The 15,125-nt window shown below is 35.8% G+C and overlaps 1 protein-coding gene across 5 annotated transcripts in view; it reads left to right on the plus strand.

The window, feature by feature from the left end:
• Nucleotides 1–931: 931 nt before the first annotated feature.
• Nucleotides 932–15,125, plus strand: part of SLC39A12 (solute carrier family 39 member 12) — a 32,753-nt gene continuing 18,559 nt past the window's right edge. For 2 of the 5 annotated variants that reach the window (XM_017817288.1, XM_017817290.1), the window contains exons 1-6: nucleotides 932–1,067; nucleotides 2,181–2,533; nucleotides 6,475–6,756; nucleotides 9,246–9,453; nucleotides 10,852–11,054; nucleotides 14,909–15,080. In XM_017817288.1, coding sequence (XP_017672777.1) covers nucleotides 2,264–2,533; nucleotides 6,475–6,756; nucleotides 9,246–9,453; nucleotides 10,852–11,054; nucleotides 14,909–15,080 — 1,135 coding nt within the window. In that variant the 5' untranslated portion in view covers nucleotides 932–1,067; nucleotides 2,181–2,263. Of the gene's footprint in view, nucleotides 1,068–2,180; nucleotides 2,534–6,474; nucleotides 6,757–9,245; nucleotides 9,454–10,851; nucleotides 11,055–14,908; nucleotides 15,081–15,125 lie in introns of those variants that run through there. The other 3 variants (XM_017817289.1, XM_017817293.1, XM_017817291.1) reach the window with 3 other exon arrangements.

Raw genomic sequence — 15,125 nt, forward strand, 5'->3', positions numbered from 1 at the left:
ATACTTCTATGCAGTTGTACTTTGTATTTTTGAGAACATTTCTTTACATTTTTCTCTTCCTTCAAGCTGGTGTTAACAGTTTAATTTTTTTATAGTCAGTATCCATTGTCAGTTCTCAGTCTGTTCCCTTTGAGCTCACCATCTTATAGGAGATATTACACACAGTTTAGGACCCAGGATTTTTTTGTCAATCTAGATTTAAAGAGAATTATGGTGTTTCTATTACTACAGGCTTTCTGCTTCACAGGATTTGTTGAGCCAGCTGAGCTGATAGTCCTTCATAATATCACTGAAGGTTTGGAAGGTGGGAGAATGATTTGACTGGTGTACCTGTCATTGGGTAAATCTGTCAGCTGTGACAGTTTTCACTAACTTCCAGCGCAGTGATATTGTAATGGCATGGTGAGGTAAATGCCAACAGCATCCCTCTGGAAAATCTGAGTGGGTGAAAGAAATTTTTTTTCACCACAGTCTGAGGTATCCCAGTTTTTTAGTTAGTGCAAATGCAGCACAGAATAAGTGTTCTCTCCAGGCAGTGTTTTGCAAACAAAAAATATAATTTTTCTATGGAGGTGCTTGAAAAGATTTCTGTTCTACTCTGTTCTTGTATTTTCGAAAAGTAGTAATAGTTTAATAAAAAAAGAAATTTGGGGTTGTTGTAGATTTGATCAGATAATTTAGTAGTGTAGAGAACAGTTGAGTGCTTGCATGTATTATCCGCCGTGATGAAATACATTCTTTCATAATTTTGTACATCTTGCACTGCTAAAATACTGTTTACATAAAATGATAACTACTAAAATATGTGAAATGCCTTCAACAATGCGATGCTTAGAACTTGCCAAGAAGAACATGTACTAATTCCTATCCACCTCCATTGTTACCTTAAGAGCAGCTCTCTCCATAGCAACTGAAAACTTTTCAAGGCAGCAATAAACTAATCCTCTCCAACTTCCAGAGCACCATCAAGGAATTTTAAAAACATTGGACTTCCAGCAGCTAAATACTTCTCAGGATTCAGAAGGCCACAAAGCTAGATACACCAGCATTCTTTTTCCCTTCAGAAGGTAAGAAAATAACATTTAGAAATAAATGCTTGTAACATCCTTGTAACAATGTTACATATTCCTAACTGCTAACAGTAAAATATATCTAAAGACCAAAGGATTTCCTAACATTTAACCTTTATCTGAGTGAATGCCCATTTGAATTCAGTCGTTCTTTTTCATTTTAAATACTTTGTTAGCAGGGGTTCCTTAAAAATAAGACGCATGTCTTATGTTGCAGATAGAAGAAGCTGAATGTATGTGTAGCTGTTTAGCACATGTGCATTATTATCTGGGTGTGCATGTCACTGCCAGCATATGCCCATCAATAAAATCAAAACCTCTGTGGAAAACAGAGGTGAAACTCATTTTTCTTGTGATTAGCTACTGAGATAGATTAGTGTTAAAGCAGAGGTGGTGGTTTATCAGGAAGGATAGTGACAAGACAGATTTATAGCACAAAAATGTCTTTTGTACCTAGAGTTAACAAGTTAAACTTGTTGCTTGGTGTGTGTTTGTCTTGTTTACTCACTGAGTTCTTTGAGTGAAACTAAGACCTCAGCTTTGTAACTCTTTCATCTGATCATAAAACATGACTAATTTTTAAGTATGTCCTGTTCATTCTTGTTTTGTGCTGTATAGCTGGAGTTTAGTAACATTGGTAAAGTGTTTTGAAAATATAACCTGCTCTCTATCATTGCTGTATAACATAATTACTGCACATTCATATCAGTATTACACTAGTAATATTTATTTACAGCTATTTTTGCTACTAGAAACCTGTTTCATAATGGAATGAAAGTGAAAGCAATGGTATTTTCCTGTTCTTACCAAAAGGAATTATTAGTGAATACAGTAACATAACACTAAAGTGAAAGAAATACACTTTATTTTTAAGAGGAGGGAAGGGCACTTTCAGACGACCTCTTGTTGGTAATTCTACAGAAGTTTTAAGGCCATGGTTGTCTTAGTTTCCTGCTGTTCCGTGCTGTAAAGCCCTTACAGGCTCCCTGTTGTTCAAAAACAGCTTGTCACTGCAAATCAGCTTAGCCGACCAATTAATAAATCCTTTCAAACATATTGCATTCACACTAATTAAGGGGTTGGGGTTTCTTTTTCCCCTTTACCATTCAGATTCCTCAGGTTTCCAGTTTAAGCTCTGAAGTGCAAACAACAATCCAACATTCAGTGCAGATCCCTGACTGCAAGAAGAGGAGATGTGTTTTCTGACCAAGCATTCAGCTCTTGGGGTGGTATGTTCTGCTTTCATATTCAGCGTGCTCATTGCTGAAGGACAGCCTGGGGAAGAGCATGGGCAGGATGGCAGCTATGCTCCCAGCAGAGGCTATCTGATGGAAGTTTTACGCGTTCTTTCAGCTGAAAACACTGAGCTCCACATGAACCATTCACGAGAACTGGTCAAAATGTTACTGGAGAGAGCTGAATGCCCACAGCGGATTTATGGCATGCAAGAGGATTGTAATATGGTTAGTGCTTCAATTAATGAAGGATATCTTTACAGCATCGTCAGTGAGTTCTAACATTATTTATTAGAGTGTTACTGTCCTGAATACAGAACCTAAACATGTAAAAATCTTGTTGTTGCAGAAAAAAAAAATGTCCCTGCTTTTTTAATTTTGAATTATTATTTATTGCTTAAGCTCATGAAGAGATATTCCAAACATGACATGCATTCCTTAAAAATGCCAAGCTTCAGTCACATAACACTAATAATTTTCCTTTAGAAGTTGTTAAATGTTTGTTTTCCAACCAAAATTTTTCTACTTAAATCTGATCTAACAATAAAGCATGAGTTTGAATTTTAGGCTCAAGATTTCCACTGTGGAAAGGCACAGTTAAACACTGGGGACCAGTTCTGCTTTTTTTTTTGCTTTTACTTCATAAAAATAAAACCCAGACAGGATTGTCTCAGATTTATGTACCACCTCACTGAATCATTCAAGATTTAGAGGAGGGTTTTGGTAAGCAGTTCAGGTCAAGGAAAATCAAAGGCAGAACAATGAATCTACAAATCCAAATTGAAACTGGAAATAGTCCAGGGTACAGTTTCACAGAAGGATTGGTTGTCTAGTTGAGTTGAGAATATTTGCAGAACTGATTCATGATTCAATGAAGAAAGGACAGACACAGTGCTAAGTGGGCAATTCGCTGAAAAGGACGACAAAGGGCTTGGTCAGTCTTGGCTTTCAATGACATTATTCTGGCTCTGGCACCGTTGTTCAGTGACCTACATAGAGCAGAGTCTCACTTTATACCACAATAATGAGGGTGGTCATAAAGGTGAAGGCTTTCATGAGGTACTATTCTCGGCAATCTGCCAAACCAATGAATTGGCGATCTTTTTATCCTATGCAGTAGACAGCTACTTACTTAATTGACCCTTTCAATAAATGCTCCCATTTCTCATATGAACCCAAATGCGAAATTTTGTACATAAGTAATGTAGATGCCTAAATGGACATATATTTTTTATGAAGGAGATTATGCACATATGGGCAACAGATGTGTATCAGATATAGACCCAGATCAAAAGCTGAGAATGTGTTAAACATGGGTCCTCCTAAATTTCACAAAACAGGGTTGTAGGTTTTTTTGTTCTCTTTGTTCTTCTTCTCTTGCTTGGCATATTTTTTCCATATGTATTTGCGCTGTATTTGTGGAGAGTCTTCCCACTATGACCTTGGATAGAAGAAAACTAAGGGAAACTTAGCTGGGACTTTGGTCAGTGTGGCCGCTCTCTTCAGGCTTCATCTTGGAAATTTCCCGTGGGAAGAATTTGAGGACTTTCACCATATCCAGTGCTCCTCGGTGTTGGCTGAGTCAGAAACACTGCACACATCCTGTACTGCCAGTGTTTCTGTGCCAGTGCCACAGGAATACAGTTGTCTATAGGAAATCCATGAGAGAGACGTGGCATCTTCAGTCACATGGAGCCCACATGGCACTGTGCTTAAATCTTCCATGATGATTTAACAAGATTTGGTAAACCAAGACAGCAAAAACTCTGCAAGAAGTGCTATCCTTCAAGATCATCAAAATTTGAAACAGAATGCCCCACCTTAACTTGGTATTTTTTTTCTCATACTTTTTGGGAATCACTAATTGATTTCAGATTCAACTTTCTCTTCTAAATCCAGGATTCTGTTTATACTATGACTTTGTTTTCAAAATTTTTTAACTATTATTTTTAATGATGTCTCTAATGGGCATTTAAAAGCAGTGAAAGTTTAACACTCTTTTTAGACTTCTTTTGGTTTGTTTTTACATACTGGACCCAAGACTCTTTGGCCAGGAGCTGGCAGCTATTGAGTGGCATCTGACACTTCTTTATCTCCTAAGCACACAGAAGTTACATATTTCTTGCATTGGTAAGACAATTTTTTCTGAACTTCTGGCCCCTTAAACAAAAGAAACTCAGAGTTCACTGCCCACGTTCTGTGCTTCTCTTTTATAGCAAATAAGAATTTCTAAATCAAGGACATGCAGATGTTTTTCCTCTAAAATATTAGTAGCAGAAAAAACCCAACAAAACCAAACCATTGATGAATCAATTTTTATCCTCTTAATATCTCTTCAGGAGTCACTCTCCACGGCTAGGCATATACTGTGGAGTAACTGCATCTTTTACAATGCACCTGCTTCCTTCCAATTAGCAATTTTCTTTTTAGTCATCTTCCTTGCAAGAGCAAACAATGGCTTCACTGATTACAATTTATCCTCACTGGATTTTGAAATCTTACAGAAATATTTGAAAATCTTCCACTACATGCAGTGTGCTTATTGTACTGAGTGTTCATAAAGGCTGGTTGACTAACTTGAGGTCTTTGGGACAGAAAATAGAACAGCCATATTCCTCCTAGCCCAAATACTAATTCTCAGAGAAATGTGTTAGAAAAAGTTAGACTTACAGACCTTGATAGGCAATGTAAACAGGACACAGCAGAGTATACTGCAATCTACTTAATTTATGAGTATAAATAGTTAATTTAGATATTAATATCCACAGGGTTTTTCTTGGGATTTTTTTTAGAATCAGTATTTTGAGAATTTTTGTTAGAATTATTTATATTAAAAAGTAGCAGTTCTCTCAGTCCCTCCAAGGAACACTGGATTCTGAACACACCATTGACCCAGCTTCAGTGCAGAAAAATGAATTAACATATAGGGTGAGCCACACTGACCAACATATCATGCTGGTAGCCACAAACAATTTATTCTGAAAAACTAGACTCTGTATGTATGCATGAATTTATTAGAGTACAGTGTTGTTCCTTCAATGGTACCTTCATATGTTGTAGTTTCTTCCCTGAAATGTACAGTTCAGCTACTCTACTGTAATGGTTGAGATTAGCTGACACACCTATATCATGCTTGGAAAGGAGTCTGTTGGAAAAAAGCAGATAAACAGTGAATGACATTAATTACAGGATCTCTTCAAGGAAGATTCTTTATTCTGGAGTTCAGTATCTTATTTCTCATAGCCTAACATAGACCTCTATTAGTCTTCTTGTCTAATTTTAAAGACTAACTTGTTTTTGAGCCGGCAAAAGTTTCTGGAAACTGTCTTTGTATAAAAAAAATTAGGTTTATGTAGACATATGTAAATATACATATGTATATATACATGTATTAAAAAATCTGTGCTCAGACAGAAAGTCTGGACAGGGTGAGTACATAATCTCAGTCCCTTTTGAAATGTATTTGAAGGACTAAATGGTGTTGAGACCTTGTGCTGACTCTCTGCACTGTATTGCATTGTTGCAGTTAACAGAATTCATTAAGAAAAACATAAAAATAGCTGTGTGATTACAGGGTCAATTAATTCTTTCAACAGTGCATCAAATATGATGTAACTTCTGTTTACATACCCTGAGTTAACTATGGTTTTTATCTTACGACGTAGAATGCACAGATGAAAATATGAATAGCCTTACCTAATAACCCTTGTCTAATATATTTATAACAAGAAGTATAATCTTTTGAAGCCAGTGGAAGGCTTTTAATCTCTACAATGATTGATCAGAGTTAGTCCTAATTTGTAGTGAGTCTTAAATCATCAAATCATTGAATCACAGAGTACACTCATAGAATGATTTCTGTTGGAAGAGACCTCAACCCCCCCTGCCATGACTAGGAGCACCTTCCGCTGGACCAGGTTGCTCAAAGCCCCATCTCTGGGATATTTCTTAAAAACAAAAGTGGCACTGGACAAAAAAACAGAGCGTGATCTTGAGGCCACAGAACTGCAATGAATTACCTGTACCTTCTTCCTGCCATTCCATCAGCCTGCATCTGTGTCGTTGAATATAAAAGTTGATTTCTCCTTCTGTCCTTCCTAATTGTATTTGCAGATGCCTGGCAGTGTGTTACTTGAGTTGAATTTCTATTTATTTTTATTTCTTCACAGTGCCTTGAACCAGATGCTTTGTTGCTAGTAGCTGGAGGAGATTTAGAAGACCATCTCAGTGAAGAAGTATTTGAGAGAATTTCTCTTATTCTTCTCTACTACATTCTTCATCGCAGAGATGTATGTTCTCCAGAACTCAGCTTGAATAATAAGGATTATAAATTTTACCTGCAGAGTATGCTTAGTTTAAGACATGATGAAGACTGTTATTATTTTTCACGGAATGAAACTGAAGATATTTTAACTGCAGTAAGGCAACATTTTAAAACTTCTGAAACCGAGGTAAAGAAAACATAAGTAAATATAGCTTCATATTTACTACTGATATAATGCCTATATGTTAGTGCAGACATTGTGTCAGTATCATGGTCTGCCAGAAAACCATAAATAACAGTGTGAGAGCACAGGCTGAACACTGGTGTTTTGCTATACATGCTGTTTAATGATAGCCTTTTCCTTGAGTTGCTTTTGGCTACCTAGCACTTCCACAGGGTCTGCTGAGACATGACTAGGGAGATACTGCATATCAGGGCCCATTCTCAATAGGTAATTTAGATGCAGTTGACCAGCTTAAAGCAGATGGAAAAGAGCATAGCTGTGTAGATGCAAGATCTTGCACTTGGCTCCAAGGACAGAAAATACTTTCTCATCTCTTAGTATTTTATAGTGTATATATATATAAATATGTATACACTAACAGTGATTGTATTTAAATGGTATAAAGCAGAATAGCTCCACAACTGATCTGGCTGTACAGGAGAAGTAATGAATCATTATGCTATGATGAAATCCTTGCCAGGTTCTACACTTCCATGTCCATCCAAAGCAGGATGGAATAAGGAATCTATCCAAATGATGGTTTCCTTCAGTTGGAACACATACATTTGTGACTAATTACCTACCAGCACAGATATACCTTGTAGAAAGATTGATACAGATAAGCTTAAAGTTAAAAAAAAAAAAGCATATTGAGTATTTTCAGCTAAGATCATCATTACTAGAGTCTGGAAACATGCAGTGAGTTTTCTTATTGCTGTTTATTGTTCCTTACCTCAAGTATTATTCCTTACGTCTACAATAATAGAATAATATTTTAGAGTTCAAAATCTAAGAAAAAATGTTTTCCTTGTAATGGGCAATAAAATAGCTTTTTGTCTGTTAAGATAACTCCTGAAGTGCAGATTGACCTCCTGTTTGTAGCCCCTTAGATCTGTTCATAATGTTAAGTTAAATTTCGTATACTGCAAAGCTTGAATTTGCCCTTTTCTTTTTCATATAATTGGATTTTAATTTACATTATACTGTAGTAGAGTTTTCTGCACAAACAGAAGATGGGTNGGAGAGCTGGCTGTGTCCAGAATATCGAGGGCCTCCAGTTCCTCTTTCTGTCTTCTTTATGTAAACATTTCCCATCATAAATTATTCATTGACCAGTACTTTTGTTTTTGAGTCTTGGTGAACGTGCTGATTTCCAAGAACTCCAATAGTATCTGAGCAACTGTAAAGAGGCATCAGTGTGTATTTGGAATGTCAAGATAGAATAACAACCCAGAAAGTGCTTTACTGTGGATTCTGTTTGCTTATGCTGGCAGTATAATCAGTTGTCAAGCCTGTCCAGTAACTGAAACTTCACCCCTCACTGACCTGAGGGAAAAGAGGGTTTTTTATGAAAGGTACTCAAAACATGATAGCATAATACATAGAATCACAACACCTGAATTATGAAAAAGGACCAATGATGCAAGGTAGTAATAGAAGAAAAGAATTTTTAGTGACTATATGTTTTGGTTTCACAGAAAATATCCTCTTCTCATTCATAGCACCTAATATCTTATTTGAAATGAGGGATTAAATGTTGGGTTGGGGAAATTTTGATGTGTAATGAACGAACAGGAAAAGAAATGCCAGCCAACATCCTCTCTGCAGTGTTTATGCCCTACAGACAGAGAGATGAGTATGAATAAAATAAACGACTGCTGTACTTGCTCATCTAGTAGTCTTTTTAGTTTAGTTAATATGAGTTAGAAAAAAATATTTTTTGCCTTTGTTGTATTGCTTTTGTATTCTTTCAAACCCTAATGTGTGAAGTAAGAAAGTAAGTAAGAAGAAAGGCAAAAATGGAAGAAAACAGGGATGAGTTTCCAGGTAATGGAGACAGACCTGCAGACATCCACACACATGGTTGTACACCACTGACTATTGTTCCTTTTTGGTCACCCAGAAGAGAAGTCACTATTTATTTGCAAAATTATATCTTTCCATATTGTCCCCAGATAACTACTCCATAACAAAATATTGTTTCCATGTAAAATATAGGGAACTAAAATCATTTAGAGAATTCTCACTGAAGTTTAAGATGAAGAATTAAAATCTATATTATTTAAGTCAATTACCTGTGCCTTAATGAAAATTCCTCCCTTTTCTGCCACTTTCTGGAAGTAGATGTAGATGCAATTGAGGACACTGGAATAATAGAAATGGCATGAAAATAACACTAAGTGAAAATAACACTAACCACAAATAACCAGAATGAAGAACTGTACTTCTTCCCCACTAGACACAGAATAAAAGTTCAGGATTTTTAATTCTATGTCTGTTTTCATGAAAATGTCCTTTGTTTCACAGTCCTGTTGTCAATTACAACTTCAATCTTAATTTTTTCTACTCTGACTGTCTGTGAAAATGTTCTTCCCAGTTTCTCTTCTTGTCACTCCGATTATTTAAATGAAGGTGACCAGGGCTGTCTTCATGCTGTTTTCTCCTGATTTCAGTGTGTTGATGTGAGCACTCTGGAGAAAAATGCTGATATAACGGACAGAGATGGTGCCGATGAAAACACTCTTCCACGCCTGGCTGCTTTAATCATTACTCTGGCTCTCCAGGGAGTCTGCATGGGGAAAGCAAGTTTGCCTTCCCCAGAATTCTTTATAAAATATATCTTCAGTTCTCTAAACAGTACCACTGAGCTCCAAGTGACAGGTAAGCTATTTATTAATCTCTCGTTGCCTTTTGCAACACACATTTTGTGTAAACTATCTTTAAGTGCCTAAATGACTTTTTTGCACTTCATTTTAGGTCCTCATTTTAAAGTTGTTAAGTAGTCTCTTCTAAATTTAAAAACAAGGTTGGAAAAGAACCTCCTTATTTTGATAATTCTCAGAGAGGTATAAAGCAAATTTCTACTGAGATTATTACATTTTATTCAACAATATTTTATAACTGAATTGCACAGCACCGTCTGAACTACCCAAGAGAGTTCTGAGGGTGGCAATCTAGCTGTGAGGGCAGAGTTCACTGGGGCTTCACTTACATTAATTCTTTATGCAGATCTTCATACATTGCAGGACTCTTTTAGGGATAGATGGGATAATTCTTGTATGGTAGCCAGATTAGATGTTTTAGTAACTCACACCTCAGTGGAGATATACAGATCTGTTTGCTTAAGTAGCCAAAAAAAAGTAGTCAAACTTCTTATCAGAAGCCTTTTTGTAAGATTTACTGTTAAGAGTATACCATTTATATTTTCTGATTAGCAACATTAAAGGATTATCACATAGAAACTTTCTTATTCTCATTGACCTAAGCTCCTTTGAAATCAGTTTGTGGGCTGCTTTCATTTCTAGTGGACAAACTAAGGTTTACAGAAACTATCACTATGGTTTTATTTAAAAATGAGGGGGTAAGGAAGGTGATAAGTAAGATAGGATAAGGTACGCCCCCTCAAATAACCAAGAATTTCATCACCAGAAGCACCCCTTGCACTTAAGCTATGTCATGGCGTACATCCCTGCATTATCTCAGGTTTGGATTAGGGATCCTGACCCCCTCCTTCCTATTCCAGTGCTATGAGCAGGCATGCTTCTTGATTAAGCAAAGAGTGAAAATCTGCTGTCCTGTGTTCCACTTCTGAAATGCAAGAGCAGCACAGTGTCCTGAAGATTGATTTCAGGACACCCTATGAAGGATCTGTCTTCTGATCTGAATACCTGGCCATGATGACTTAGTGTGGAGTTCCATTTACACAGGAAAATTTTAAGAACAGTGAAGTTCTTTAGCAATAACTAGATAACTTTGTAAGAGATTGATGATTAAATGAAAGATGAATTACCTTTCAGTCCCATCTGTTTTCTTCTGAGACAGTCATAGGCAAAACATCTGAGTGGGGCATGTAAAACAAGAAAGGCTGAGTATCTAGGTGTCTTGAACTTCTAGAGTTGTTAAGTATAAATTGCCTCCAGTACCAAACTGAGAAAAGAGTATTAAATGAGGAATAGAATTAATGTTATAACTAACAAAATTTTAATAATTATTTTTGGTTTTATCTTTTAAATGTGTGTTTTCCCATGGTAACGTATCTGTTTTCTAATGAATTACTAGAACTAGAACAACTACTAAATGTGCTTACAGCCAAAAAGACCTGCACTGTAAATGGACAATTCCACAGTCACAAAAGAAGACGTTACAGTATGGCAATCAGAGATACTGGAAGAAAAAATAGTCCATTCAAAGGAAACCATACAAAAGGAGACTCTCTGAAAGGCTATTTTGAAGATCGTGAAAGGAACACAGATTGGGATCAGGTTAATTTGTTTTTCTGTTATTATAGTGTTGGTCACAGAATTTCAGTGACAAAAGTTCGAATTGTTTTGCAAACAGTACATAACTTCTGAGGTAAAATGTATTAGTTTCAAAAAGTCATGTTGATACTGATGGAAATATATTTTTATATAGTTATATTTGTTTAAATATTAATTGGGGAAAGAACTTTATGGATGTTTACCATGTGATTAATGTAGCTGGGAAGGGCTAACAGAATAGTTACAGATGACTGTAGTAATATGACTGAAGTGTTTTCACACAGTTATTAGAGATTTCTTGTGCTCTTATGTCATAGAGCTTCTAGGCCCCCTTAAATGACCTGGTAGAAAGAAGGGTTGTTTTGTACTAAGGAAAAAAAAGTAAATTATTTCTATGAAAGTTACTTTTAAAAGGCTTCTGTAAACTGAAGATTGGGCATTTCCAAACTCTTTTAATAGCTGTCTATGGAATCCAGAAGGTTTCTTTAGAAAGTAGAGAGTCTGTAAGACAGAGTCCTAGCTACTACCCAGTATCCTCTTTGAGGACTTTGAAGGCTCAGTGCAGGTGAATTTATCCTTATCCTAAGAATTTAAAAATAAATGGTATATATTTTGGTGTATACATTTGAAATATATACTTCAAAGGACACATTTCTATTTTTTAAATTTTTTTACAATTTACATTAACTCAGTGACAATGTTTATTCTCCATTTAGGAGAATGAGTGATGTGCAATTGACTTTTGCTGTGTGGTCATTATATGATGTGGAACTGAGACAAATTGCATCTGGTTAAATGCCATTCAGAGAGATATTTATCTGTGTAATTTTATGGAATGTGAAATGCATACTCTATCAATAGATTTCTTTATTTCCTGCTGCCCACAAAAAAGAATCATGCTGATCATCATGATGAGGCTTTTAATGAGGTCTCAAAATAACTTTAAATTAAGGTCATTTTAAATATGTTTCATATAAATTTTAAACTAGGAAGGACAGAAATCAGTTGTGACACTGTCTGTAAAAGAAGAAAAATTGTTCTCCAGTAATAGAAGAATTTATGAACCTCAGTATTTGATTTCTTGAACTTCTGATACTGACTGTAGCTCAAAAGATAAGTATCTAGGGGAGTTATCTGAGCAGTCAACTGAGAGCCAAGTATTCTGTATATATGAAAAAAAAATCACTAAGAAACATCTGGAGAGAACATAATTGCTCTTCTGTATTAATTCCTAGATTCTCTGGGGTTTTTTTCCATTCCTCTTCTTTCTAACTATATCTATTTTCCTTGACATATTTCATTAGAACTCTTCGTTTCACTGTTGTGTTGCTAATTTTGTCCCATGTTTTCTGCACTTATCATAGTAATTGTGCTCCATTAGTGACAGATTCTGCTACATACAAGGAATTTGCTTTTTTATGGTTTGTGTTTGCTAACTACATTAAGATCTGTAATCTAATTTTTAGATAGGAATCATTATTTGAAACATTATCACAGGAAAAATGTCATTGCTTTCTTTTTAAGTCGTCATTGTCTCTACATTTAACAAATGTGTATAACACAAGAAAGTAGCAGGTGATCTAATAAGACAAATGATCTTAAGTTCCATTAAACTGTGTCACAATATCTGTATTCCTTTACTATTTCTCATTAAACAAACATGGATTTTGCAAACCAAAATCATTCATCCATTCAGTTTTTCACATGAAAATATGCAAATTTTATTTACTTGTTTCTTCAGTACCATCCTGCAGGAGTACGCACATAGTTGCTTTACTAATGGAGAGTTAGTGCTCTGCCTCTCTATGTTAGAAAGCTTAAAAGGCTGGGGCTTGCAAGTGATAATGAACGGTGCTGCATCCAGTTGGCAGCTGGTCACAAGTGGTGTCCCCCAGGGACAATTCATGCAGCCCAGTGTGTAGTTAGTGGTCATTACCACCAGGGCACACTGGTGGCTCATGTTCAAGCCATCTGTCAGAACCCACCCCAAGGGCTTTTTCTACAAACCTACCTTCCTTCTGGTCAGTTTTCCCCAGCCTTCATTGATGCATGGGGTTATTCCGTTTGAAGCACAATAAATTTGTCTTGGCTGATCTTCATGAAGGTCTTGTCAGCCCGTTTCTTTGGCTTGTCAAGAACCCTCTAAACAGCAGCCATGCCAGTCAGCATATAACTAGTTGTCCAGTTGGATTTCAGCTGTCGGTGCTATCTGGTGCACTCTGCTCCATCACTCAACTTGTTAGTGAAGGTGTTAAATAATATCATTCCTACTGTGACTGGTCAGCAATGCTGCTCATAATCAACCAACAGCTTGATAACCACCAGCTTGATACCAGATGTTGATGTTCCCTACTTCTAGCATCAAAACTTCTGCCTAGAATAGGCAAAATTAAGGTCTTTTCCAATATGGTAGCTCCTTCATTGTCTTCATGCTCTCCTTTGGCTTGAAGGAAGAACACGATAGGTCCAGGTGACAAAATCATCTGTTATCTTGAAGACTTTAATGTGGTTTTCAGAATAAATTTATCAGTGCTCGATTAATTCAGCTTCTTAATGAACTTTAAGGCATATTTTACTTCACTAATGGATCAGCAAAGGAAGGAAGGTGTTGGGTTTTAATTGGTTATTTAAAAGTAACTATATTTAACAACTTTTTTTTTTAAATTAATTTAAATAACAATTTTATTTCAAAAGAAGCGTAAGCTTCAGTGATTATAAAAAAGTATTTAGGAATCCCTTGATTCTCAGATGTAGACCAATTTAAATGAAAGAAAAAATATTTTTCTAAATTGAATCACAGCTCATCAGATGAGATTAAGAAATGAAGATTATTCCTTTAAGTAAGATAACATATTTGATCTGGACTCCTCTAAAAGCGTTTACAGAAATTTCCACTAGAAGTGTGTTCTAGTGCTAACTGGTCATGTTTTTACTAGAAGTCTTATCCTGGAGGTGGAAAAGCAATTCTTCATGAAAATTTGTCGAAATATAAAGGTTCCCAAGAAAAAGATCCTTCTTTTGACAAAGAGATATTCCAAACAAGAACAAAAAGCAGCTGAAATTCTGAAATACCTCTAATAATACAATTAGTAAACAGTCTTTAGACCAAATTTAGACTATGTAACATCTAGTTTGCTGACCTTAGAGTGACATACCATTATTTAAAGAATTAAAAATCTCCAATGTATTTCCATATCTTACTGAAGATCCATCACAAGAACAAATCTAAGTATTGCTTTTGATGTAGTATCTTATATTAATAGCACTATTATTGCAAACAATGAAGTTTTACATTAATGACTAAGAATATGATTTGTGTTAACATTAAAAAGAGGGTGGTGGGGCACTGGAACAGGCTCCCCAGGGAAGTGGTCACAGCACCAAGCCTGACAGAGTTCAAGAAGTGTTTGAATGATACTCTCAGGCACATGGTGTGACTCATGGGGATGATCCTGTGCAGGGCTAAGGGTTGGACTTAATGATCCTTGTGGGTCCCTTCCAACTCAGCATATTCTGTGATATTCTGTAAAATATTTTTCTTAGCACATATGACAATAAAAGGTTGAGAGAGATTATTTTGTCAGATCCTTATGATATTAACTAGCTTTCATAGATATTGTCCTGCTTCATTCCAAAGATTCTGGTCTTTCTGAAATATATAGTAGCATCAAGTTTAATTGGAAAAAAATGGAATTAATTGAAGTAATTAAACTAATTTAATCAAAAAAGAGTATATAAACCCTAAGTTTTTTCTAGGTTGTACCACCCTGTGTTCCTCTAAGATTCCATATTTAACCTCAACATTAAATGCAGGTACATGCAACATGTTCAGTAACTCTGTATACTCTTCTACAAAGGTTTGTTTCTCTGCCAATGAACTTGTGAAGATATTTTTGAAAAATGGTTCTTCCTCCATTTCCAAAGACCACTTCAAGCAAATCAGTCCAGCTATCATTCAACAACTTTTAAGTTGTTCATGTCAGCTTCCTGACTTCAAGCAGACAAGACTTCCGCCAACAACTGTAGAAAGTGAGTTATGTTGTTATTAACAAAGTATTGCTTAAATTTGGATAA

This window comes from Lepidothrix coronata, unplaced genomic scaffold, assembly GCF_001604755.1.
Source record: "Lepidothrix coronata isolate B3197 unplaced genomic scaffold, Lepidothrix_coronata-1.0 Scaffold59, whole genome shotgun sequence".
In the NCBI taxonomy this organism is placed as follows: Eukaryota; Metazoa; Chordata; class Aves; order Passeriformes; family Pipridae; genus Lepidothrix; species Lepidothrix coronata.